Source organism: Danio aesculapii, chromosome 5 (genome assembly GCF_903798145.1).
Source record: "Danio aesculapii chromosome 5, fDanAes4.1, whole genome shotgun sequence".
NCBI lineage: Eukaryota > Metazoa > Chordata > Actinopteri > Cypriniformes > Danionidae > Danio > Danio aesculapii.
In genome coordinates, this window is record NC_079439.1 from 56,269,348 (window position 1) to 56,293,496 (window position 24,149).

Here is a 24,149-nt window from a genome sequence, read left to right on the forward strand (position 1 = left end):
GCAATATCAGTAAATGTTGAGATAAATGCATTAACCGGGTACAGTATATTAAAATTTTAAAATGAATTTCCTTTGCTTTGTTTAGAATTTCATATGGGAGAAGCCATTTACTTCCCCGATCAATATCTTGTATAAACGCTGACTAATATTTCCTCTTGGAGCGATTAAATTTTTTGATAGAAAACGTCCCAATTTTACGCGGTATGGACTGTAGTAATGGTTACTGTGAAATGTCCCGGATGAGGTTGAGTCACTCGCGCTGACGTCACTCGAGCTCTGAAAATGGCTGAGTCGGAAGAGGAGGTGGATGTCTTGGTCCAGAGAGTTGTGAAAGATATCACTAACGCCTTTAAAAGAAACCCGAACATGTACGTATGTGAACTCGCATTGTCATTCATTGCGCAGTCTTCTAGTTTAGTCTAAACAGCGCGTTCAGAGCCTCGCTCTAAGACGCCGGGAGAACATAGAGCAGTAGCCGCCTGTCTGTAACTTGCGCAGGCAGTGGTTCTGGCTAACTGGCTATTAACCAGCTCTAACCCGCTGGCGCCCGGCACAGGCCAGCAGGAGACTGTAGACTAGAGTCTTTCAACACTGTATTTACAATGTGTCTGGAGAAACTTATGTTGTTTAACATCTCCGTGCGAACGCCGAAAGTTTTTCTCACCGAAACGTCAAAGTATGTGCATGTTTGTCATGCAGAAGCTAGTACTGTAAATGTTACTCGCTGGTTAATTTAGTAGCCAGATAATATTTTACGTTATATTTATTGTCATAATCTCACGAATTGTCCATGTTTACGTGCTGGGAACGTTATATGGAGTGAGAGAATCTGTTGTTGCAACATCTTGCATCCTAATGTACCCAGACAAATCACTTGGGTCAACATCTACAACGAACATTATAGAGATATGCATACACAGGTTTAGTCGATTTTAATGTAACCACCGATTTTATTTCTCATAACAGAGTTGTCCAGTAATGAAATCTGATTTTCCTCACAAATTAAAAATTAAATTAAGAACATTTGTTTCTTGTTTTTTAATATGCTTTTTTTCTGAAATGAAGGGTATATGAGCAAATAAAAAAAATATATAATTTTCATACAATCAGTTAGCACACAAGTTAAGTTTTGTAATGAAGCTAATTGTGTGTTTTTTGTTTGTTTATTTTGGCAACTTCCATTTTTATTGCATAAATGTGAGCGCCATTGAAGGTACCTGCTTTAGTGCAAGTGTTTATGTATGATTTTCAAACATCTGTCTTTTGATTGAGACTACATAAATGTTGATTCATGCTGTCTGACATGTTTCTAGTCCACTGCAAGAATTTAGGATGTTCTGTTTTCAAGTTCTGTTGTTATTTTTGTCTTTGTTGGGTCTGTTTGTTTCATATTTGAAGGTCAGTGTCTTGTCCCAATGGTTTAATCTCTCCCTTCTCTTATGGCACTCCTGTATTTCTGCCAGAGAGGTGCATCTGTAGTGACTCTGTGTCAGCTGAGATGTTTTGGTCTTTATACATCCGTTTGCCTTCAGCTCCTTGGTATTTAACAGATCTTAAAATAGCCACCTTCTTTTTATCTTGAATTCACAGTGATGAAATTGGCCTCATTCCGTGTCCTGAAGCTCGGTACAACAGAAGCCCTATCGTCCTGGTGGAGAATAAGCTGGGAGTGGAGAGCTGGTGTGTCAAGTTTCTGCTGCCGTATGTGCATAATAAACTCCTACTCTACAGGCAGAGAAAGCAGTGGCTCGACCGGGAAGGTAGGATGAAAGATTATTGGGTTAGCTAGCTATTTTGACCACCTTGCATTGCATAGCATTTATTAGTACGGCTGTTTGTTAAATAGTTTGGATCATTGGAGGACCCCTGATATTTCTCTCTTCTTCTCTTCAAGCTCTGGTGGATATAACCTGTACATTGCTTCTTTTGAATCCAGATTTTACCACTGCGTGGAATGTCAGGTACATTTCCATTGTCCATTACATCTACACATGCTTTCTAAGTGCGTGCACATCCATGGTATTTTTAGAAATTCTACTCCTTTTTTTTATGTCAGCATTTCATCACTCCATCTTTTTGTGTTGGTGCTTTTTTAGATAGATAATTTTACACAAGGAATTTTTATTTTATTTTATCAAATATAATTGCATGCAGTAAACTATAAGCCAGACATTTCCATTCTTTTACATCTACCACAAACTGTAATCATCTTCATATAAGGAACCTCAATTCTAGGATATAAAATGCATCTGTTAAGTTTTTTGTACAAGGACAGAGTTTATACACTGCTCAAAAATAAAGGGTACATTTAAACAATACAATGTAACTCCAAAGTCAAAGGCTGTGCCGAAACCGCATACTTCCATACAGTATGCTAAAATCAGTATGTGAGCTAGGTAGTATATCCGAATTCATATAATTCGAAAATCAGTATGTGACCCGGTACCGGATGACTTACTACTTCCGGCGAGATTCTGAAATGTGCATTCCATGCACGCCGCCCACAAGATAATGCCCCACAAGGTTATTCATCAATCGGAGTGAAGCGACGCAACTGAAGCAGGTAGGTCATGTGACCATGACAAAATGGCGGATGTAGTACATCCAAATTCCATTCATACTTCTCACATTCATACTGTATTGAACGTACTTTTCTAACGACCGAGTACGTTTAAATTCAATTGCAGTACCTTCTGAGTAGAAGGCGATTTCGAACACAGCCCATCACACTTCTGTATAATCAAACTGCCCACTTACTGTAGGAAGCAACACTGATTGACAATCAATTTCACATGCTGTTGTGCAAATGGAATAGACAACAGGTGGAAATTATAGGGAATTAGCTAGACACCCCCAATAAAGGAGGGGCTCTGCAGGTGCTGACCACAGACCACGTCTCAGTTCCTTTGCTTTCTGCCTGATGTTTTGGTCACTTGCCGCAAATGCTGGCGGTGCTTTCACTCTAGTGGTAGCACGAGACGAGGCCTACAATCCTACAAAGTGGCTCAGGTAGTGCAGTTCATCCATTTGGAGACCATATTCTGGTGCTGGTGCAGACCTCCATGGCTTAATAAATTTGATTTCCATTCATAATTTTTGTGTGATTTTGTTGTCAGCACATTCAACTATGTAAAGAACAAAGAATTCAATAAGAATATTTCATTCATTTAGATCCAGGATGTGTTATTTTAGTGTTCTCTTTATTTTTTGAGCAGTGTACAATGAAAAAATAATGTTAGAATTATTTTAAAATATTAGTGTTAATAGTACTGTTTTATTTATTTATTCACACATTTCCTTTTATTTAAAGCAACTTTATTTTAAATTAACCCTTTAAATTTGATGTATAAAGTCAAATGTTTATTGAAATCACTTTGCTTTTGCTTATTTGAATCAGATATATTCATACTTATTATTTATTACTTTTTAATCTGTTTTATGTTCATGTTGTTTACATTTTAGTTTCTGTTTCTGTTGTACTAATTTATTTTAACCAATTTTTTTTTGGTATTTTGTAAGTGTAAATATGTTTGTGGTATTGATTCTTGTTTTTTTGTTAACAAATTTTACCTTAAGTGAAATTACTTCTGGTGCACAGAAGTCATTGGCACATGCCACTGTGCTTGGTGGCACATTTCATTGACGTGTTAGTTTATAGTGACGTGTCATCAAAACTTGTGATTTGCCGATGCATTTACTCACTGTGTTTTGGTGTTTGCATGTCGCTGTTTGGTTCCTCCGGTAGTGACTGACATGCACCGAAGCATAATGTAAACTTTGAACACACATACACAAAGAAAGATATTTAGTGAACAACATGCTGCTGTCAAACACAATATACACTGGGCTTCTCTGTGATTTTATTTGTATTATTGTTATTTTTTTTTTCATTCTTTGTGACTATTATTATTGGCAAGTGTCAGTGGATACTGGCATGTGCCACTAAAACTTGTGACATGCCAAAAAGTGTGTACTGTGTCACTGACGTTGTCGCAGTTCATGTCACTTTGTTTTCTGTTAGTGCATAATGTTTGTTTAGTTAATAAGTTTTTGTCAGATATGTGATTTATTGCATTGTGGAGTTTGTACAACATATACAGGGCTTCTCTGTTTATTAAAGGTCTTTTAAACAGGGTGCCTGCATTTCACATTTTTGCAATACCATAAACTTTTAAAAAGTCTTTTCCAAACATTCTAAGTCAGGGAGTTCACGAGTTTAAGAATATATTAGCCCTTGTGTATTGTTCGAACGTACTTCCCTTTCATTATGCAAATAGCTGTTTTTGCCCTATTGACTTTTATTTTAATGACATTTTTGATGGCAAAGTCTTGACACCAAATAATCATGCATTCTTGATTGTTGGTGTTTTTCCCTGTTGAGAATAGGTGACATTCGAAAATTGGTGACAAATCTTATTTAGAAAATTCTTTGAAATAAAATAAAAAAAACTTAAAAATATACTCTGGGCAAGTTACTACCCTTTTCTTATGTTAGTGGCTTTTGATGTGAAAATGAACCCTTTAGATAAGTCTGTGCAAAAAAGCTTTTGACTTTTATATGGAGTTCTATGGAGTATAACAACAAATTATATTTATTCATTCATTAATTTTCCTTCAGCTTAGTCCCTTATTTATCAGGGGTTTCATTAGTGGAATGAACCGATAACTATTCCGACAAAAGTTTTGGGAAACACAAATATATTCTTGCATTCACACTTTAAGGCCAATTTTTATTTTACCAATTCACCTATACCACATGTTTTTGGACTGTGGGGGAAAGCAAAGCACCTGGAGGAAACCCATATGAACACTGGGAGAACATGCAAACTCCTCGCAGAAATGCCAACTGGCCCAGCTGGGACTTGAACCAGTGACCTTCTTGCTGTGAGGCGACAGTGCTAACCACTGAGCCACCATGCTGCCTTGACAAATTATTTTGAGTGTGAATAAATACACTTTCTATGTTTACTATGTTCTGAGAGCTAAGCTGCTTATTTTGATTTTCTCAGAAATATCCAGGTAAGCACACGAAGGTCACACACACTTTTCTCCATATAACTCCATGTAAAAGCCAGAAACCAAGCAACTGATCAATGGCAAAAAGACAAATTGTACCTCTTCCCAACAGGGAAAACCACCAACAATCAAGAATACATAATAATACAGTGTCATGGCTTTGCAATTTAAAAAAATGTCATTTTAATGGAAGTCATAGGGGCAAAAAAAGCCAATGACATACTAGAGCTTTAGAAAACTGTATTTAGGGCTGGGTGATTTGAAGATCAAAATCTCGATTAATTGAACATTTTACCTATATTACTGTTAATAAACAATTATTTTATTAATTTTTTATTTTGATTTTTTGCCTCATAGATAGTTCACTGACAAGTTTTGTACAGTAAATATGTTCACATATTACAAGTGATAGATTTTTGTATGTAGGATGCATTACTTGATTTTAAAATAATTGAAGGAAACATGCACTATCTATGATTATTTATTGGACATCATAATAGAAAATATGCCATCTCTGGCGCAGCTTCCAAATCATCGTCAATGTAGTGCAAACGTGCGACGTTTAGTTACATTTTTTGAGAGGTGCGCAGGTATACGAGCTCACGAAGGCTGCGCCGGACCATACTCTTGCGTTTAACGCAGAAGTATAAATCAGCTTTAACAGAGAGGGGTGACTCCATACGTGGTAGGGAAAATATTTGAAAAAATTGACCTGGTACAATTAGGTTGATTATAGGTTCTGAATGTTGATGTGGACTACTTTTTGATTAGCTCTAACTTAGCCAGCTCTAACTTTCCCTATGTGCTGATGATGCTTTTGTATTTTTTAGAACTTGGAAAATCAATCCCATCCCTTTTAAATTTATGACCGTTTGCACTGAGTGGTACAATACGATTCTGTTTGGTACGCTTTTATGGCCGTTTCCACTGTCAATAGGCATACCGAACCATACCGTTCCATTTTTTCGGCACCCTTTCGAAAGGGTACCAACCATGAGAAAAAAAGTGGAGCTAGACGCGCAGCTGAACGCTATTGGTTTAAAGAGATACGTCATTAGCTTACACAAACAAGCCAGAATGAAAACAAAAACCCACCATGTTTGAAATGCACAGCCGAGAGATTACAGCGGAATGATATATACATATAATAATGAGCCATGGTCGACCTTGGCTCAACTAAACCTTGTCGTCATCTTGATGAACAGCCACAATGACAAAAAGAAGAGCAGATTTACCCTGTGCCTCAGATTTTTTACAAGCCAGTCTGAATCGCGAGCAGTTTCGCTTTCATGCTTGCGCTCGCCTATATCTGAAATAACAAATTTCTTGAGCTGATTATAATAACGTGCGCTTGATTACTGACGTGCTTTTGAAACCTGATCCTGTCAGAAGCTGACAAACGCGAGAGTGAAGGGCGAAAAAGCAATGGAGAAGCCGGAAAAAAGGAGCACATTATTTTTTCAGCAAACATGAACAAACTGCCATGTTTAACTATTACAGCTTTACTGTAGACATTTTCTTGAGCGAAAATGACGTTGACTGAAACTTTGTCATACACCACGCCCACCAAAAGGGGACCCTTGTTAGTGGAAACGCAAGCCTGATAAAGGTGACCCGTACCGACCCGAACTGTACTGTACCAGTCAGTGGAAACGAGCCATTAATGGCCTGTTTGGCAGTTTTTCTTAATTGAACGGAAATAAAAACAGATCTTTAATAATGCTTTACAATGAACAAAAGAGATTTAAATCCCAATGTCATTTACCCATTCATAAAGGCTGTAAATGGTTTTGATTATTTGGGAATTGAAATAACCTTTAAAATAAGCCTCTTTAGTGCAACGAATGATAAACATTTAATAGTTACATTTTCTGAGATGGATGGATGACACTGAAGAATAATCTTGACTTGGATGAGTATATAAACACAATTTTTAATTTGTTTTTCAGGCAATACCTCTCCAATATATTATTTTTAAGAATAAGACTTCTTTCTCTTTTTATTTGGAAAAGCAGGAAGCCAAGGCTAAGGCTTGCATTATTATTTCTTTTGAAAATGGGAGGGCTTCAACTACCAAATTTTGTTTAATGTTATCGTGCTTCTCAGTTAAGAGCTGCATTGTTTTGGTTCTCTAGTGAAGCAGCCATAGCTTTATTACATGTTACATGAAAAGTTGGCCATAGTAATCCATTTGTAAAAGATAACTATAAATTTAAGTCTAGAATGAAGACCTTGGGAATCTCTGAGACTTTTAAGTGCTTTTCTGCTTTTCTCCCGTCTGGACAAATGAACATTTTAGCTAAAAGAATATGGGGATTACATAGTGGATGAATAAGGTCATGGTTAGATTGTATAAAGATAATATATTATTATGTCATTTGATGATCATGTAGCAAAATTTCACATACCTCAAACGCAAAAAATAATGAATAGGGAAAAATTTCTTTTTAATGAAGTCCCTCCATTGTCAATAGTGAAAATAACATAGCGAGGGAAAAATATAACAGACCAGCACTGATCCAGCATATACATTTTGAAATGTTATTAGATGACTGGAATACAGTTCCAGTTTGTAGAAATACACAAACGTTGACCTCTCGGCTGTGACTTCTGCAGTATAATTTTTTTAATGAGAACTTGTTAACCCTGTACAATTAAACACATTTAACTCTAATTCCCCTGATCTATGTTTTAAATGCAATAAGCTTCAAGGTACATATTTGCATTGTGTGTAAGAATGCGAGGAGCTGTAAACATTTAAGTGACTGAATATGACTCCATATTTGTTTCTCAATTCCTTTCCTATTCATTTATGGCCCGCATGTGTATCGAATATGTATAAAGACAGTTACTCTTTGTCCAGTTAAGATAGAAAATTGCTTGATTTATGCCAAATACAAGGATGACTAAAAAATGAATAGACCCTCTATTGAACTGTGGCTGATAAACTTAATGACATGTCTGTGTCCTGGAAAGCTCACATATGTAATATGTGAATGAAATCATCAGAATTTTTTTGATATCTAGCAAATTTAAAAAATGGCAGACTGCAATATGCAGTCTAATCATGGACTAATAATGGTTAACAGCAATCAAATGACAGACGGCAGCATATTTTTGATTAAGAATGGTTTTGTGTGTTTGTTCACAACCTACTTTGAACAGTTTCTTCAGTAATACAGGAGCCACGTAGCAACATGCAGCATGACACAATCAATGACACAGTCATTGACGTCACAAGTTTTAGTGGCACATGTCACTATGCTCTGACACATGCCAATAAAAAACGGATGTGCCACTGGAAGTGGCATGTGCAAATGACTACTGTGCATCTGATGTCTTGTCACTTAATGTTAAATCTGCCTCAAGAACTGCCTAAATGGCTTGTAAGATAAAATTGCATGAATGAAGCATATTGTCCAGAAGATGGTGCTGTAATTTGTTTTTCTTTTTTTTTAGGATTTTGAAATTTACAGTTTTTGTGCATTCATCTGGGAATTAATTAAACTGTATGTTTTCTAGGAAAGAGCTCCTGCAGTGTGGTGTGTTAAACCCAGAAAAGGACCTTTACCTGGGCAAGCTAGCACTATCTAAGCATCCTAAAAGCCCAGAGACATGGATACACAGGTTAGAGAATTTTAATTGGTGGCCACAAATGTCATTGTTTAAACCAAAATGATGATGTTTTATCCAACAAGTGAAATCTAATTCAAAATGAGAACTTTCTTTTGTTATTAATATATATTTTAGTTTTAGCATTTATTTTTTAATGGAATGGGGACAATAAAGAACAAATGAAAATCACAATGTAATATACTGCAGTTAAATCTTTTGGCTCGTTAGGTATTTTCTCATTCCTCATACAAAGTTTGGGCAAATCTAATGCGTTTTATTAATTTACTTTTTATTTATTTAACTTTAATTTAATGGCAAAAAATTTAAACACTAGCAAATACATCCACAACATGACAAGAATTTACGAGTGAAAATTGAATGTTCGTGCATAAGCAGACATTGCAGAATAAAGTTAAATAAGATCTTTCCAATTATAAAATATGACACTGATGTGATGCATTTTGTGCATGTCAAGTGTCCTATTTTAAGAGTACTTCTTTTGCTACACTGTTAGATTTAGATAAGTCTGAATCTTGAAATATTTATGTGAAAAACTAATAATAAATTAGGCATTATGAAATTAATAATGGAATAGCTGCAGGCACTGTAGCAGAAACTATGTGCTGTGCTTTCACGTAGCTGCGTTAGTATGAAAGAAAACTTGACATGGTGAAAGCAGTGGCCAGGCCACCATGAAATGAAACTCTCTGCAGTTGCAGACCTCTTGCAACATGTCAACAATGGCACCGACTGAAGCAGAATTTCATCACTACTGCAAGGACAAGGGCAACTCTCTTTAGAATATCCCTGGAAAGCTAATATATTCTCATGCTTGTGCTACTGACAAGACCAATAAATGATATGTATAAACAGGGAATGTGCAGGACACATTGAAGCTGTCAGTTAATTTGCAAATAAGTACATGTATTCAGATTTTTATTTATCACCCTGTCAGATCAGGTCTGAATATGACATAGTACCAATTCTGTATTGTGGAGAAAAAAATGTTTTAATGTCATATTTCCAGTTTCTTTTTTTTTTTTTATGTCTTATTAACTGAATATTTTGTTAAGTTCCTTGTTAGGTCTGGGCAATATGGCCAAAACACACAGTTGAAGTCAGAAAGCCCCTCTTTTAATTTTTTTTTCTTTTCTTAAATATTTCCCAGATTATGTTTAACAGAGCAAATAAATTTTCACAGTATGTCTGATAATATTTTTTCTTCTGGAGAAAGTCTTTCGGCTTGAATATAAGGAGTTTTTCATTTTTTAAAATCCATTTTAAGGTCAAAATTATTAGGCCCTTTAATTCATTTTTTTTTTCAATAGTTTACAGAACAAACCATCTGTAAACAACTTGCCTAATTACCCTAACCTGTCTAGTTAACCTAATTAACCTAGTTAAGCCTTTAAAAGTCACTTTAAGCTGTATAGAAGTGTCTTGTAGTGTATCTTGTAAAATATTATTTACTGTCATCATGGCAAAGATAAAACAAATCAATTATTAGAAATGAGTTATTAAAACTATTATTTAGAAATGTGTTGAAAAAAAATTGGCTTTCCGTTAAGCAGAAATTGGGGAAAAAATAATCAGGGGGGCTAATAATTCTGACTTCAACTGTATATCAATCACATAACATTTTCCATATCAGTCGATATATAATCGATATTTATCACAAAAATCTCCACTGAGTGTTGCTGTTTGGTATAGTACGGTTCGCAATTATTTCCATTTCTGCAGTCAGATGTTCTGCATTGTGTGTATTTGTTGTTGCAGCTGAATCAGTGGCTGAACCAAGCTCAAAAGAAAGCATGTTTATACCAAGGAACAAGAAGAGATGGTGTATGTCCTGCATTGTTCATGCAGCCATGCACATGTCCTGACAAAAAAATTGTGTAAATTGCACAGGCGCTGGGTGTTGCAGAGGCTGCAGAAGGAATGCTCTCCCTCTGGACAGGAGCTGAAGGATCCGGCTGAGAGCAGGAGGCAGTGCGAGCGGCTGCAAAGGGCCTTGCAGGAGGAGATGAGAGTCTGTGCAGACGCAGCTGGCCGATACCCCAGCAACTACAACGCCTGGTCCCATCGGATCTGGGTATTGCAAAACATGGCTAAAGGCAATCTGAAGGTAGGCCATCTCAGTCCACTGCGTCTGTGTCATTTCTCTTAATGATGGAAAGCGTAAGATGTTGTAAGATGTCGTTTTGTTTTGTGTATATGACAAAGATTAGATTTGTTTAGGAATACTTAAGAAATGATGGATCACACCGGCGCATCATCAATGTTGTTTCAAGGAAAGCAACATGACATAGTTATTTATGAGGTTGATAAGTCTACGGAGCCTTTGATGATCTTAATACCTTTCTTCTCCACTTGAATAACATAAGAGACCTGATTACAGACGCCACACTTTTCTGTCCATTTAGCTTTTTTTATTTATTTATTTACTTACTTAGGAGCGAGAGAGTGCTGTTAGTAAGGAGAGCTTATTGGCTTTAAGGGGGTCAGTAAGTGCCAGACCTTTGATGTGTGCTTATCCTTTCCTAATTGGATGCGAAATTAGGCAAATGTTACAGGGCTCAATCCAAGCTAAAGGCTCTCATATAAAAAGGATGAGCCTGTAGATATTTAATGATCCAGGGCTAAACAGACTTGAATCAGTCTGGGCTGTTCATAAGCTATTTCAGGAGTAATTGGGTTATGCGGCTGTCATCTTGCATTCCTGCATGTCTTGTTTGTCTACTCTGCATGTCTACTGTTTTTGTCAGTCTGAATTTGCAATCGGGAGCTCTGTAGATCTGCTCAGTACTTGGCTGAAGTCAAAATGTTTTGAAATATGTTTAATGTTTAAAAGCTTTCTTTGATATTTGCATTAGATTTATGCATTCTTTTTGATCAGCTGAAGGCAGTTAAAAGTCTTTATTTCTACAGTGCCTTTACAATGTAGAGCGTGTCAAAGCAGCTTAAGATAGATGAAGAAAAGAGAATAAAAAGCCACAATATTTTAGCGGGTCTGGCAGGGTTGTGGTAGAATGCTAGTGTATTTCTAGTTCAGTTAAAACAGAAATGAATATTCTGAATATTAGGCAAAGCTAAGTGTAATTATTGTAATAAACTTATAAGTTATAAAGCAGGGTGTCATGACCAACATGACAAAGCATCTGCAGTTGGTTTACATATTTCACGAATATCGAATTAAAAGAATGGCTTGTTAGGTTCATTGTGCATCCCGCGGGTGCAACCAACAAGAGTTGTGCATTTTCGCTTAAGTTTTTGAGCGTGATGAGCAGTTCAGTGTTAGTTTGTATTTAAATACCTTGAGATGAAACTAAACAACGCATTCTCTCCGTCTCCTCATTCACAAACAGCGGACACGCTGCTGAAGCATGCAGGGGAGATGGCTTTACACTCTGTCATTTATAATCTTAGCTGTTGTATTGGAGTTAAAAAAATATATAAAGTAGAATGTTCTTTTATCAGCCCCGGTATGTTTAATCTTTTCCTTTTGCAAAATTCCTGTCATTTATCTTCTGCAAATTAGATTTTTTTTTAATCTGCTTGATTCTTTTAAAACCGAAAGCAGCCCCTCAACTGGTGTTTTTTCTTAAGTTAACCTTTGTGAATGTTTTATTTTATGTGTGTAGTCTTTGTGTTTTTAGTCATTTTATTCTATTCAAAGCAGCACTCAGACGCAAATTTATCCTTGAAAACGTGGCATGAGAGCGATGCATGTGTTGGATGATTGTTTTTTTTTTTTTCGTGCGCGATCAATTCCTGATCCATTGCATAAAGCTTTTAATCAAAAGACAGCTAATTTAATTACTTTCGATATGCTAAAATATTTGTTGAACGAATGTTATGTAAAAAAAGCGCATATACATATTAAGACTGTAAAACAAATGAAGTGCATGGTCTAATCAGAATTAAAGGAAAATAGTTACCTTTTTCATTATTTAATGCATAAAATAATTTATAATTTTTATAAATTGAGTTTAATTCATCTGAAACTTTTAATTACATTTTCTTTTCTTGTAAGTAATAAAAGTTGCGTCAGATTGATGAAAACGAACCTCAATACCCCCATGAACAGGGCCACAATTACTTTTTTTTTTACATTGAAACAATATGATACAGTGTCTTCTGTCTACATGACTGGCAAACACGTCATAAAAAACTGCTGAATCTCCACGAATATTTGGTTAACTATTAAAACCATTTAGTGAATTAATTATCTAGCAGAATTCTCTTGAGCTCAAAACCCATTGATGACAGTCACTTTGTGGTGGCTTTTAAGGTGGTTAATGAGGTTCTTTATGTTACTTTGGGAAGTTTGGACTAAACAGGAGCAAAGGCTACCTGATCAACATTGCATTCCTCGAAAAAAAAACACTTGCTGTAGACGCAATCACCTCATGCTTGTGATGCGGTACAATCCGTAAACTTCGCTCATTAAAATACCGGCTTGGTCTTTATACTGTAAAATCGCGACGATATTTAATTATTGATCGTGGGCCACAAATATCGTTATCGTGATCATAATACGATTAATCGTGCAGTCCTACCTGCTAGGATTTCGCTTAAATTGGCTGTTCTTTGGGAGAAACGCTTAATACTTTATTACTTCATTCAGATCACTGTTCTAGAGCCCACAGCTAATCAATCTGTCAGATTCTCGAGTGCATTGAAGTTCTAAAGAAAATTACAAATGATACGTTATCTTAAATAAAACAAATACATTTATAGATATGGTATATATAATTTCACCTGGGAAATGGAGGCCAATTGAATGGTTTCTAAACGCCATTAAGAGCCCACACCATGCCATATTATCTGATAATTGTAGGAAATAATTCCAAAAGGCAATTGACTGTGTAAAGCTACATGAAACAAAACAACACAAAAATACAATGTATTGACCTTATTCTAGAATGCGGAAGTGCACTTGTTTTTGCAATTGTTTTAGAGCTTCCAATTCAATTGCCTATGAGAGAAATGACTAGGAATAATAAACAGCAGAAAACGGTCAAACTACTTGTTCTACAAACAAGTCTGTCCACAACTTCAAGCGGCGTAACGAGCTGTTTTTTAACGTCTAAAAATTAATGGAAGTGCATGAGACTTAAAGTCACGAGTCAGAGATTCAAATGGCTGCACCTGCTCCTACGTGAAGAATAAAGTCAAGATGCCGATTTCAGCAGCTAATTAGCTGGAATCAGTTGAGGCGAAGTGATGGCAACCAGCGAGACCTAGCCGTCACTCAAGTGGCCACACTCTTAATTATGCAGACTTAATATAACTTAATAAAACGAAACGGATGAGTTATAAAAAACAATCACCCCTCTCAGTTGTCATGAGGTTTATTATTAGCTGTATACACCAAAATGTTTTTTTTGTACCAGGCTGTAAACACCTTTTTTTCTGCTGTAAAGTTGACAATTTTAACAGTGGGGTCAATACAAATGTACACTTATGAAATTTAAAGAATCAAAGAATTTCTATGAATTGCAGTTTCAGTTACTTCCGCATTAGCTTTAAGAGGGAGAGCGGGAGGTTGCCACTAGGTTCTTATCAAAATACTTATTGGCTTCTCGGTGCATCCCTAAATTTTACAGTGCCTACTTTTAAAACCTATTTTAATGCTACATAATTATGCAAAAGGTTATGCAGAAAGTCTATATTTTATTTAAGGCTTCTGAATAAATGTATGAATAAATTGACATCCATAGAGCTTACAACTTGGCAGCTGAATTAAAATTCACAAAATCAGCTGCAACAACCTTCAGCATGACGGCTCTAATACTCTGTGACATTCAACTGCAGGTTCTGCATGATGAGCTGTCCTCCACTCGCCTCTGGGTGTCCATGCATGTGTCAGATCACAGCGGCTTCCACTACCGTCAGCATCTGCTCAAGGCCCTGGCCAAAGAGCTGAGCCCGGCTGCAGAAAGGGACGTCCACCCCAGCCAGCAGCCCAACGGAGAGAGCACGGCGACTGCATCTGATGACAATCACCACAAAGACGTCGTGCCTCAGCTCTTCCATGAGGAGATCCAGCTCTGCACGGATCTCATCGAGTCATATCCGGGTCACGAGACACTGTGGTGCCACAGGTGAGAATGAACCAGAAGTGCATCTCCATCTGAAGTTTTGAGTCCACTATTCGTGACTTCAAACCATAGTAGACGTGATTAAGTGCACTTATTCAATCCCATAATGCATAGCAATAACAAGTGTACAACCCAAGCACGCCCAATAGCTCTATGAGAGTTCACACACTGAATGAATTTCCACTTCTGAAGACAAGATGTAATCTATACTATATTGTTTCATTACTAATAGACAGCTTGCTAGTTGTAAAATAACTAGCACAGGGTCTGACCTGGAAATATTACGTCCTTCGAGTGGTCTAATGTAGGGTATAGTGAATGATAGTATAGGGGGTGATTTCGGATACAGCACAGGTCTTGGTAGGCATGCAATCAGTCAACATCAGACTCTCAGTGTGAATACAGTGACTTTGTTTGCCAGAAGTCTGTCCTTGGCCCTCAGCTGGTCTGGCCTGATGTGTTTATGGCTTACTGTTACTAAAATGATGGATAGTCTTGTGCTGCAGAGTTGTAGCTCACCGAGGGAGAGGCAAACAGTTTGCTGTATCTCTTTTTTTCAAGCTCCTTCAGTTTTTCCCCCTTCCAGCCTCGTCTCTTGGTGCTGAGGGAAGAAGCAGCTGCTCAATGAATGGTGTTTATGTATCTTTAGCTTGTGTTTGCCCCTTTAAAGTGCATCACAGCAACAGATCTATTTCATTTACAGGTCTGCTGTTAGTGTGAAGAGAAGACAAATTCTTTTTTGTGCAACATTACATGCTGCATTATGAAACATGAGGCATTAATAAGCTCTTGCTTTGTCACTGACGCTTTTTATTCTGCAAGCTAGGCATGCGATGGTACAGTTTGCTCATGGTTCGTTTTGTATCATGGTTTGGCAAGTGGTTGCCAATGATATCTTAAGTTAATAACAGGACAGCAAACGCACAGATGAATACACTATTAGATACTACTAAAATAAACAGTGCTTTTAGGTTTTTCAGGTATCAAGGGGCATAGCGGACATTTTAAAAAGTGGGGGAAAGGCTGTATGAGATCATATGTTCATATAATTATTAATCACCTGTTTCTAAATGGTCTGTCTCTAAAAGTGAGAGTAGTATACTGTAATAGACTGTATATAAACTTAAACATATGTTTAATCATAATTGATGTTACAACTAGGGCTGCACGATATTGGAAAAATCTAACATTGCGATTTATTTTTTGGGGTTATATATTGCGATATTGAATACAATTTCACTAGATGTGTTGAATAACTATTTGGAAAGAATTTATCATTTTAGATTGATTGGGATAATTCTGTAGGAGAGTGTATATGCATAAAGTATAAGAAAAAAGCACAGATAAATTCTTTGAAGAGAAAGATTAAATTAAATATAATATTATAAAATATTATAAATAATGCTGCATGCATAGTGTTCGTTTTATAAACCATTCTATAAAATCAATCGTTAATAATTTGTAAAAGTTACAGTGGTACAATTTCTTATGCCTGAATGCTTATAAAACCCTCACCCATTCACAGGCCTCAAAACGAAATAATAAATAATAATCCAGACTCAACATTGTGTATAATTGCGATGTGACTATTGCGATTGATCACATTGCGATAACGATACTGAAACGATATATTGTGCAACCTTGGTTACAACAGCTTCATTATCTTTTGCTGTTTGATTAATATTAAGAACACAGGCTGCAGACAAGAGATGGTTTACGTTTAAGACTGGTAAAAAGCATCTCTTTCTAAGTTCATTCATTCATTCATTCATTCATTCATTTAAGTTCTTAAAGTAATTAATTCTTGTGTACTGTTCAAATTAACTACCTTTTAGTCTTGGCTGTTTTTGTCTCATTGACTTCCATTATTAATGCCATTTTTTGATTGCAAAGTCATGACACCATATAATCATGCATTCTTGATTGTTGCTGGTTTTCCCTGTTGGGAAGAGGTAAAATATGTAATTTTTACTGTTGATCATCAATTGGCATTGTTAACCCTTTCGATAGACCTGAGCAAAAGAAATTCTGCCTTTTAGATGGATATGGAGCTCTGTGGAGTAAAACAGCAGATTATAGTGTATGTGTGTTTGTATGCATAAATACACTTACTGTGTTTACTATTTTCTGAGAGCTGAGCTGCTTATTTTCTCAGATATATCAAGATTTTACCCATTCCCAACAGAAAAACAAGCAACAATGGCTTTGCAAAGTGTCATGGCTTTGCAATCGTGTCATTAGAAAATGTCATTATAATGGAAGTTAATGCTGCAAAAACAACCACTAGCATAATGAATGGGTAGTAAGTTTGCCCAGAGCAGGGGTGGGCAAGCTCGGTCCTGGAGGGCCGGTGTCCTGCATAGTTTAGCTTCAACTCTAATCAAACACACCTGAACATGCTAATCAGTGTCTTCAAGATCACTAATTATCTATAAGCAGGTGTGTTTGATCAGAGTTTGAGCTAAACTGTGCAGGACACCGGCCCTCCAGAACCGAGCTTGCCCACCCCTGGCCCAGAGTGTATTGTTAAGTTTTTCAAAGCATCTTCGTAAAACATGTCAAAATAAGATTTGTCACCAAAAATAATTCCATTTGCTGAAATGCGGAGAATTTTGTGGCCAAATTAAGACTCGAAATCACCCCAGAGTGGATGAAAATGAACCAATAGCACACAAGAGTTAAAGGCATGGAAAAATGTTAGCTTAAAAGTTTAATTAAAAATTGTAAAAACGCCATGGAGGTAGTGAATGGTTCAATATTATATTCCTTGTATCAGTTACACATTTTTGTACAATAATTGCATTGAATTTTTATTTTATATGTAATTCTCTGAATTTTCATGTTTGTCCTGTGTCAAATTTCCATTTTCCTATTATTTTGGTTTGGTTTTATTAGTTGACCAAGTCTAGGAATTAGTCTTCTACACTAAAACAGTGAATAGAATACCTCAGTGAAGATCGCTAAGTTCCAGTTTTCATGTTTTACTGGTTGTAAAGATAAAGTCAAATTGTAGAAAAGTGTCTTTTTAAATAGGAAAATTTGAAGTCTTGACATCTGGCAACATTAAGCACAATAACTTTTTTTTTTTTACCGAAATGTTACGGAGAGTAATTTATTGAAAGAAACTTCAAGTTTTTATTTAATCAACAAAATAGCTTGTAATATAGTCACAGTTAGGGTTTGATGATGACTTTTTATGATACTTGCTGCATATGAACACTTTTTGAAGGTCGTAAGCATCTGTTTGGATTCTCTGTATTGCAAAGAGTAAAGTTAAGCAGGGGTCACCAATCTCGTTCATGGAGGGCCGGTGTCCCTGCAGGGTTTAGCTCCAATTTGCCTCAACACAGCTGCCTAGATGTTCTAAGTATACCTAGTAAGACCTTGATTAGCTTGTTCAGGTGTGTCTGATTAGGGCTAAAATCTGCAGGACACCGGCCCTCCAGGAACAACTTTGGTGATCCCTGATGTAAAAGGTCACACAGTTGACAAATGATATGTTTTCTATAAAACATAAACATAGCGAGATGAACTTTAAGGGGCAAGGGCAGTAAATTAGGGCAGTAGCATCATTACACAACATACAAACAAAACCACACAAAAACGATATCATAAAGAATATTAAAACACATCCCAGCATGACTCATAATAAATTCTAAAAATAAACAGATAAATAAAATTTCATACATTCAAAGGGCACCTATTTTACCTTTTTTACAAGATGTAAGATAAGCTTTTGGTGTCTCTGGAATGCTTCTGTAAAGTTTCAGCTCAAAATACCCATCTGACAATTTATTATAGCCTCCAGAATTTGCTCATTTTGGTTTCTGAGTACATTGTAGCTGTTTTTGTAGCCTGTGGCATTAAATGCAAATGAGCTGCTTCTCCCTGCCCACCGTTCCCACATGCGTGTCAGCTTCTCCTGCGCTACATTCAATAAACAGCAGTCAGTGACAAAGAGGGACTCAGATGATTTATTCAAGCCTTTATGAAATGATAAGTCACACACACATGCCAATTGCAGTACACACACACACACACACATTTTAGCATTCACTGGCACCATGCGGCCATGGTGATTTTAGCAGTTAAGAATTACATATACATTTTACTGACTTTATTACAAACATGCTCTTTTTTAAAAACATTTTAAACATTAAACAAATATAAATTTTATCTGTTAGATGAGCATTTGATATTATTAGTTGCCTCTGTTTATCTCTAAATATCATACAGTATCAGACCTGTGACAAATAAGACCTATGTAGTAATGCAAAGAGAATGCAAAGGTTGTTGAACAAACTCAAATTCAGGCTTCTCCAACAGGCGACATGTTTTCTACCTGTGGCACCAGTGGAGGAGGGAGCACATGCAGGGAGCCGGATCACAATCTCCAGCTCTCACCCACACCGATGTCCTCCTCAGCAAAGAGCTCTGTGACAACAACAGCACTTCCCAGGCAATGGACGTTGACTGTGTACTGGATGGAAGCAAACACGGAAGCTACACCCAGGACACCAAGCGACTGAAGCGGGGCCCTCTGCTTCTCCAACCAGGATTTCCCTCAGAGCACACGTTCATCTCTAGAATCCTCACAGGCTGCCGGAACCCTGAGCAAAGCCGCTTTGCCATTGCCTACAGAAAGTGGCTGGACTCTGTAATAGGTCAGTAGCTTGAGAAACACTCCGCCCACCACCATGTGGGAGAGCTGTGATAGGTCATCTTATTTCTGGCTCCAACCGCCCACAGCTGCTTCTCTGAAAATGGCTGGACTCCTTGGCCAGCTTGTCAGTGATGCAGATTCCCACTCATAATGAAAACCCATGAAGCGTCTTCATAGTGTAAGCCTGGTCTGTTTCCGCTGCTTTAGTTCAGGTACTGGATATCTCAGGTCTGTTTCAGTGTTTTTTTCTTTTCTTTTTTTTTTTTTAAACTACAATTGTAGATGTTTATTTTATTTTTTTTTATGTTATGTAACGTCTTCCTCCACAAATCGATTATAGTATCATGCAGATTTCTATCTGAAATCTTAAACGCACACTTGAAGGGAACACTTAGAGCCCAAAGTGATTCTGACCCAGTTTCTTTCTATTGTTTAATTGAGGGCAGGCTGGCTCTCGATTCCATTTACTGCTCCTCTTTGAACTTTTGTACTGAAGCATGAATACTTTTCAGCAAAAATGTTGATGTTTTGCTACAATCAGAAACGTGAGCACAATCATTGAATGGAAATGTTCCTGGAGCCGTCTGATATGTTAGGGGCTAGAGGCAGACAGTCTCCTGCTTTACTGATAAATGAAACAGTTGGATGCACATGAAATTGCCAGAAACGATGGCCTCGTTCAGGTGAGTATTTGTATCAAACAACATATCTGTTTTCTCGGCTCATGCAGATGATTCTTGGGCATTGGAGAATAAAGGCTCATAAGCACATCATCGACACATTAGAATTACGAAGACCATGTTGGAGTAGTAATCGTTTAAGCACAAGTTTTAGGTTGTAGTTCATCCGGGTGGTCTCTCGGATGCATGGGTTTTCATGATGAAAGGGAATTGTAGGAGTAGAAATAGTCTTTTCTCAGCTTGACCCAAACGTGGCGATGGAAACAACAACAACCTGCCACATTCAAGCCCATCTGGTGCTTATTTCCTGCACTGGGGAGTGGGAGTGTGGGTTTACAAATGCTGCTTTTGTTGAACACTTTTGAACTTTAAATATATTTATGCAAAACTGAAAAGGTGAAATGTTGTTAGCTTCATTTATGTCATGATTTATTAAAGCTAATATGCTATTAGACAGTTATGGTTGACTCACTGTTACTCCCTAATTATTATTATTAAACTTGTAATAAACTTTAAAGTTTCACAGGCTCAAACCTGCATCGCCAACTCTATTTGTTCACAGCTTAATCAGAGTAGGTTCTGGTAATCGGTTTAGAATGTAGAACATCTCAGTCGTAAATCAGGACAATGATTATTTTATATATGCACACTTCTGGGGTGCTTTTCTGAAAAGTATTGTTAGCCTCCTAAGATCTCAAGTTTAGTCTTAACAAGCATAATTTAGAAGTATTCATAGATTAAACAAACATTTGCAGCTCTTGACATATACAGTGCATCCAGAAAGAGTTCATAGCGCTTCACTTTTTCCACATTTTATTATGTTACAGCCTTATTCCAAAATGGATTAAATTCATTTATTTCCTCAATTCTACACACAATACCCCATAATGACAATGTGAAAAAAATATTTTAAATATTTGTTGCAAATTTATTACAAAAAAAACCCCCTGAAAAATCACATGTACATGAGTATTCACAGCCTTTGCTGTGAAGCTCTAAATTGAGCTCAGGTACATTCTGTTTCTACTGATCATTCTTGAGATGTTTCAGCAGCTTCATTGGAGTTCACCTGTGGTAAATTCAGCTGATTGGACATGATTTGAAAAGGCATACACCTGTCTATGTGCACCTGTCCCAGGGTTGATAGTGCATGTCAAAGCACAAACCAGGCATGAAGACTAAGGAATTGTCTGTAGACCTCCGAGACAGGATTGTCTCGAGGCACAAGGCTGGGGAAGCTTACAGAAAAATTTCAGCTGCTCTGAAAGTTACAATGAGCACAGTGCCCTTCATCATCCATTAGTGGAAGATGTTTGGAACCACCAGGACTCTTCCTAGAGCTGGCCGGCCATCTAAGCTGAGAAATGTGGAGAGAGGAGAACCTTACAGAAGGAAAACATCTGTGCAGCAATCCACCAATCAGGCCTGTATGGTAAAGTGGCCAGACGGAAGCCACTCCCCGCCTGGAATTTGAAGGACTCTCAGACTATAAGAAACAAAATTCTCTGGACTGATGAGACTAAAATTGAACTTTTTGGAGAGAATGTAAGGCGTTACGTTTGGAGAAAACCAGGCATTGCTCATCATCAGGCTAATACCATCCCTACAGTAAAGCATGGTGGTGGCGGCATCATGCTGTGGGGATGTTTTTCAGCAGCAGGAACTGGAAAACTAGTCAGAATAGAGGGAAAGATGAATGCAGCAATGTACAGAGACATCCTGAATGAAAACCTGCTTCAGAGTGCTCTTGACCTCAGACTGGGGCAACAGTTTATTTTCCAGCAGGACAATGACCCAAAGCACACCGCCAGATTTCAATGGAGTGGCCTGATAGAGCTTGAGAGGTACTGCAAAGAGAAATAGGCAAAAATTCTCAAAGACCTGTGTGCCAAGTTTGTGGCATCATATTCAAATAGACTTGAGGCTGTAATTTTAGGCTTTTTATTTTAAATAAATTTGCAACAATTTCAAAAAATCTTTTTTTCACATTGTCATTATGGGGTATTGTGTGTAGAATTTTGAGGAAATAAATGAATTTAATCCATTTTGAAATGAGGCTGAAGCATAAAAAATGTGGCAAAAGTGAAGCGCTATGAACACTTGCCAGATGCACTGTAACAACATATGAAATATAGGCTTAAATAGATCATGCCATACAACCTGCTGTGAAGACCGAGAACTAAAATATCGAAGCAGTCTTTGGATGCCATGTTATTTACAGCAATAATCACACATTATTTTGATCTTGAAGAGTTTCATTTACAAAAGTTCTCGCTTCATGTCATCAATTACCTTTTTCAACAGTGGGCTTTTTGTGCAACACGGTTTAACTAGCTAGTTTGTTTCTTTAAAAATATCAGTGAGTTACGTCATTGTTCAAGAAACGCACCCCTGGTTTGGTGAATTCGTTTTTGAATTCAGGTCTTTCAGCATATCTAGAAGACTTGTAGAACACAGGTTTCACTTCATGAAAGTCTGTTACTGTTCACCTTTTTTTTTTTTTTGCACAGTTGCACAAGAGTTGGAATTCTGAAAGTAATGTTGAGTTATACAATCTCTAGACTGACTCTCAGACTATTCAGGTCCATGTCAGAGTGCTATTCTCTGTTCCTGCATGTCTCGGACTGGCACTTTTTGAGATTCTTGAGCTCCTGCAGCAAAATTACCAGATTTCTGCCACAGAATTCTGAAAAAAGCTTCCTTCACCAGCTTGTCCCCCACATCATTCCTCTGCGTAACAATATATGTTCAACTGACAGCTTTTAATCACTTATCACTTTAAGTACATGCGTGGAAATGAAATGGGAGCTTGCTTTACAAATTAGAATTTGTTTTTCAATCTTCTGATAGGATCCTTTAAGGAAGAACAGTCTAAAACTGGAATTGATCTGCAATTGTTCTTTAAAGCTCTTTGGTCACATGAGTTGCTAATGTCATTATCCGAAGCATAGTAACATTGATCTGTGGAAAATGTTTTGCATGTTCATTGCGTGTACACTGTAATTCTGGGATCAAGGTCACGTTGTCATTGTATTTGATTGCATTTTATTAGTATAAATTTCACTTTCATTACCCATGCATACATGCTGCGAGAGAAAACATTGTTTGGATGCCATAACAATTAAACACTAGCTATTTGTAGTAATAAGACTATAAATGACTTTCAAATGTGTCTCCTATTAACTTAATGATGAGTCTAATGTTGTTGAAAGCTCACAATATTTATTTATGTCTTTGTATTTATTCGGGGCTTCCTGTTTAACATGTTTCACTTTCTAAGCAGTTTCAAAAACACTCATATTGTAACCTTAGAGGATTTAAAGTTCTGTAGGTTAATGTGAATTAAACTGAGGACGCACATAGTATTTTAAATCATGTCATGTCAGCTTCCATTGTTGTACAGTTGTTATTTGCATAACACATTTTAAATGACTGCTACGTCTATGCAGAAGCATTATGAAGGTTGTCCAGCTTTCAAATGAAGCGATGTAGTTTAACATTTTGTATTTTTCTTCATGTGATGTCTGATAAGCTGATAAGGTACTGTAGGTTTTTAATAAGCTTCTCATTATGTATTTTGTATTTATTTGTATTAAAAGCTGCATCAACCATAGTTGTTTTGTCAGTTGCCTACCACATTAAATAAAACTACTCTTGAAACAGTCCATCTCATATTTTGATTTCATGTTCATTTTTAATCCATAACTTTTTTTTTTTGTTGTTGATTTATTTTTTTTCTTTCCCAAAATCATTTCATATTACGGACGTTTTGCCTTTTAAGATCCTACTGTTCAAAAGTTTTACCAAGTCAAGATATTTTATTCTTTCATTTTCTTTTCGGCTTTGTCACTTTATTAATCTGGGGTTGTCACTGCGGAATGAACCCGCAACTTATCCAGCATATGTTTTACGCAGCGGATGTCCTTCCAGCTGCAAACCATCACTGGGAAACATCCAAACACACCCATTCACACACACACACACTGCAGACAATTTAGCTCACCCAATTCACCTATAGCACATGTTTTTGGACCAGCGACCTTCTTGCTGTGAGGCAATCGTGCTACCCAC

The 24,149-nt window shown here is 36.9% G+C and overlaps 1 protein-coding gene across 2 annotated transcripts; it reads left to right on the top strand.

The window, feature by feature from the left end:
* The first annotated feature begins 273 nt into the window (after positions 1-273).
* On the top strand, positions 274-23,735 carry ptar1 (protein prenyltransferase alpha subunit repeat containing 1). 2 transcript variants are annotated; one of them, XM_056458521.1, is made up of 7 exons: positions 274-368; positions 1,591-1,760; positions 1,895-1,961; positions 8,539-8,643; positions 10,540-10,756; positions 14,449-14,738; positions 19,062-23,735. In XM_056458521.1, exons 1-7 carry the CDS (start codon positions 283-285, stop codon positions 19,405-19,407), a joined length of 1,281 nt encoding a protein of 426 aa, XP_056314496.1. In that variant the 5' UTR covers positions 274-282; the 3' UTR covers positions 19,408-23,735. The 2 variants fall into 2 exon arrangements, with proteins under 2 accessions (XP_056314496.1, XP_056314495.1); XM_056458520.1 differs by having other exon boundaries at positions 283-368; positions 1,847-1,961.
* The last annotated feature ends 414 nt before the right edge of the window (positions 23,736-24,149 follow it).

Bases quoted from the DNA above. Each gene is read 5' to 3' on its own strand.
- ptar1 (XM_056458520.1), top strand. From the start codon at position 283: ATGGCTGAGTCGGAAGAGGAGGTGGATGTCTTGGTCCAGAGAGTTGTG. The intron at 1,962-8,538 runs GTACATTTCCAT...TATGTTTTCTAG, and splicing joins ACCACTGCGTGGAATGTCAG to GAAAGAGCTCCTGCAGTGTG. The intron at 10,757-14,448 runs GTAGGCCATCTC...ATTCAACTGCAG, and splicing joins TGGCTAAAGGCAATCTGAAG to GTTCTGCATGATGAGCTGTC.